The sequence below is a fragment of the Aplysia californica genome, unplaced genomic scaffold (assembly GCF_000002075.1).
Source record: "Aplysia californica isolate F4 #8 unplaced genomic scaffold, AplCal3.0 scaffold00072, whole genome shotgun sequence".
NCBI lineage: Eukaryota > Metazoa > Mollusca > Gastropoda > Aplysiida > Aplysiidae > Aplysia > Aplysia californica.
In genome coordinates, this window is record NW_004797342.1 from 1,410,421 (window position 1) to 1,414,299 (window position 3,879).

Consider the following 3,879-nt stretch of genomic DNA (forward strand, 5'->3'; position numbering starts at 1 on the left):
ACACACACACACACACACACTCCTCCCCTCCTCCCTTTCCCGACTCAATTCTCCCCACCTCCAACAAAAATTATTATAATGTATGTGTGAAGTGAAACTAAAATTGTCTTCTCTTACTTTGAACAGATGCCGCCTGTTACGAGCTCCTTCTTCTGAGAATGTGTACAGCGAGCCAAGCCCTGCCCTACAAGCACATTATGAGTATATCGCCTCCCTCGAGGCAGAAAATGATGACAAACCACGGCCACACCTGGCAGATGGATACTTTGAAGTAAGTCTTTGAGAGTATCCCAGTTCTTTCTTTTAGTTCAAACAGTAGTTATCAGAATGATTATCCTTGTCAGACAGTCAGTCAGTCTGTCGGTCGGTCAGTGGGTTGTTCGCAATCTGATTCCAGGTCTTTGTCATCCCCTTTATTTCACTCTTGACTGCTCTTATAGCTTCTTTAGGTGTGACTCTCTATAACGTTATTAAGTAGGATTCACTGTTGAGGGGAGATTATTCCTTAACTCTTTAACAGTGCAATTTAAAGTCACGTTTCCGCTTAATTCTCTCGTGTTTGTGGAAATACGACCCGAAATATTACGTTTTTAAAACTGTTTGTTTCTTGTCAAACTGATCATTAAAGCATTACCCAGACATAGAATTCATTTATCTTTGACTTCTGGGTCAAACTAAAGGCTTGTTAGCTCGTTTTTAAAAATATTTGTCCCGTACCATAATACAATAATAACTTCACTTCGGACAGTGGTACCGTCCAGCCATGGTTACGGACCTCGGCGACCGGACGCTGCCATCGTCCAGATGTGGTTAAAGAGTTAATACAAATACAATAATATTTTGGTACTAAGCCTGAGCAAAATAATTGTAGGATTATAGACTCCTTGATTGAACGTACTATCGACAAATTAAAAAAAAAAGAAAAAGAAACTCACAAAAATCCTGACCAATCTTTTTTTGCTCTGTTCCTAACCTGAACATTGTGTAGAGCATTGTTGGGGAGGAGGGGGAAGCTAAACGTTCTCTTGTTCTCAAGATTTTCTTTCTAAAATAACATCTATTGGTGACAAAATGAGTAATGAACTTTGACTACTAATTATAAAAAAAAAAAATATCCTTTAACTTTATGGGATTTCAAGTATGACTTGTTTTTCCTTCAACTTCAAGCCCTTTAGGTTCTTTTTATTTTTCTATTCAGGTGGCTGATGCACTTCCCATAAGCCAGAGAGGTGAACAGCCTGCCTCCCCTGCCTATGCTGAAGTTGAACAATTTGCTCCCCTCAGAAAAGGACCCTGGTCCAGCCAACGTGAGACAGGCAATGTTTCAAAATCTGCCTCAATTCAAAGTCATGAGGGTAGTGCTACGCTACCGCGACACATTGAAGTCATTGATGTACGAACACCTCGAAAAGTTAAAAGCACAGATAAGTCCAAACGACACTATGCAAATGTTACCATTAGTAATAATGGCAAACCATCTTCATCTACCGAATACTCAAATGAAATTGAGATTAAAAGGCCTAGACGCGGCATGCTGGATCGCTTGAAAGGTGATAGAAATAGTAAGCAGTCTGATAAAGACAGAAAGACTGGTAGTGCTTCACCCCAAGGCTCGCCCAAATCTCGATTTAAAAATTCCAGTGACAGAAAAGGCCCTCGCGTTAAAGACAGTGCACCCCCTCCTCCGCCAGCTGCAGTAGTAGGAGGAGAAGAGGACAGTGTTATCTACGAGACTTGTGACAGTTCGGCATATGAGCCAGTCAACCTGGGGACACCAGCAGCTGGAAAGCTTAACAAGAAAACCACCAGTGCCATCAAAGGTGCTTCTCAAACTCAAGCAACTACGACAATGCTCACCAGCAAGGACAAAAATTCAACTGACTCTGAAAAAGCTCTGGCTTCTGTTATGGATGGAAAGGTGAAGACAACAGGCCAGAGCAGAAATGCAAACCCTGATGAATTGGTAGTTAAACAACATGTGGATGGGGCAATCACAGGAAATCGTTTAACAACACACAATGCAGGGAAAAGCAACAGCTCTTGTGGTAGTGTGTCTCTGCAAAGAGATTTACCAAAGACAAAGGGAATAGTAAAAAATGGGATCAAGAAATTTGAAGGGAATGATGCTCTTTCTTAAGTGGTCAACACCCCGTTGTGTTTTTCAAAATTTTTCCTTGCAGCTCACCCATTACATTATATGATATTTGCATTTGCTGTATTCAGCATTAATCCACATTCATATTCCCTGCATCATTGATTATATAATTTTCACGTTATTTTTTTCTATGCTTTCATTGAAGGCCTTCACATGGTAGCAACAATGACGATGTGGACATTACTGTTGCTTTACTTAATTAGTGCTCTGGTTCTTGTTACTTCAGTAACATTATATTAATTTATTATTAGGCCTATTATTACTATTATTATTATTATTATTATTATTATTATTATTATTATTATTATTATTATTATTATTATTACAGTAGTCTCCGCCTATGATCCCACCTCTTATAGTCCCGGTCCCGGTTCGCCTAAGATCTTGCTGTTTTGGAAAAACAAAACTTTTACTATATAATAGTCACCACTAAGATCCCGCTCTGAAGGAGCTACATTCGACTAAGGCCCCGCTTTTCAGGTCATAATTTGGTTATTTTTTCCTTTTTTTAATTAAGAAAAAAAAAAGAAACCTGGGCGCGCTCAGCTCACCAGCCAAGTAGCGAAAATGTGCGATCATTGTACAGTCCGTCTCGTCTCGGATCATTCACTCTCATTAATGCTATCACACCTTTGTTGTAAATCGCGATAAGCAGTTACAATGTTTGCCCCAAACGGATCGCACCAAGGAGTGAACTCATCGATGTCTTGCTTTCCCTGATCACCTGAGCTGTCTGCCTGATCATACATCACACACCAGGTGGGGAGGGCCTACAAGCAAGCGTGAGACAGCATTCCATTAAACTGTGAACTCGTGGATGCTTACGTTTTCCTGACCATCGCTCTCGTCTTTCAGTTTTGCACTTTAACTTCCTAGATAGACTGGTGCCCATACTCGTGGACTGGCCGATCCCCTCTGCATAATGGGGTCATCTGCTCTCAGTGAACCTGCCTTTCATTTTTTTTAAAAATTGGTCGTTGTGGTCACAGCACAACGATTCATGATGCATCATGACATGGGCGGGGAACTTCGTTAGAGGTGGAAAGTAATACATTTTTGGTTGGAGGGGGGGGGGGGGCATTGCTTGAAGCCAACTGGTTCCCACCTGACACAGTATTTAAAAAAAACAACCCACCCTCTGCCCTCAAACAAAAAAAAAGTGAAAAACCGACTTCTGAAAAGAACTTTAAGTGCCCTGGAGTCACGTCAGTTCATTTTAAAGTAATGGAAGATCATTGTAGGCCTACAGATTATGGGCCTGACCATGAGTTACTGTAAATTCTTCCCCCTGGCCATTCGGGTAAGGTCCCGGTTCACCTAAGATCCCACATTTTCCTTGCTCCCGAGCACCAGGATCTTAGGCGGAGACTACCGTATTATTATTATTTTTCTTGTTATTATTTTTGTTATTGTTATAATTATTTATTTATTTATTATTATTATTATTATTATTATTATTACTATTATTATTATTATTATTATTATTATTATTATTACTATGATGATTATTATTATTTAGTTTTGTGATTGTGCTGCTGACGATTGATAGTAATAATGTTCTTTTATTGAGAGCGGTCTTAATGGACCAAATGGTTTTTGCACATCTCACGACCCCAGTGCTATATCTTGTCGTATCTCCATTTTTTTAAACAGTGAAAATTTGACTTTTTCTTATGCTCACTCTTTATTATGAACTGTTTTCACTGTTATTAAAAATGGAGGTA

At 39.5% G+C, this 3,879-nt stretch overlaps 1 protein-coding gene across 1 annotated transcript in view; it reads left to right on the forward strand.

Moving 5' to 3' along the window:
• LOC101851179 overlaps positions 1–3,204 on the forward strand; it is a gene marked incomplete at its 5' end in the record, with an annotated part of 28,104 nt that extends 24,900 nt beyond the window's left edge. Inside the window, 2 exon segments of the mRNA XM_013080052.2 lie at positions 127–271; positions 1,199–3,204. Coding sequence (XP_012935506.1) covers positions 127–271; positions 1,199–2,137 — 1,084 coding nt within the window. The 3' untranslated portion in view covers positions 2,138–3,204.
• Positions 3,205–3,879: the final 675 nt, after the last annotated feature.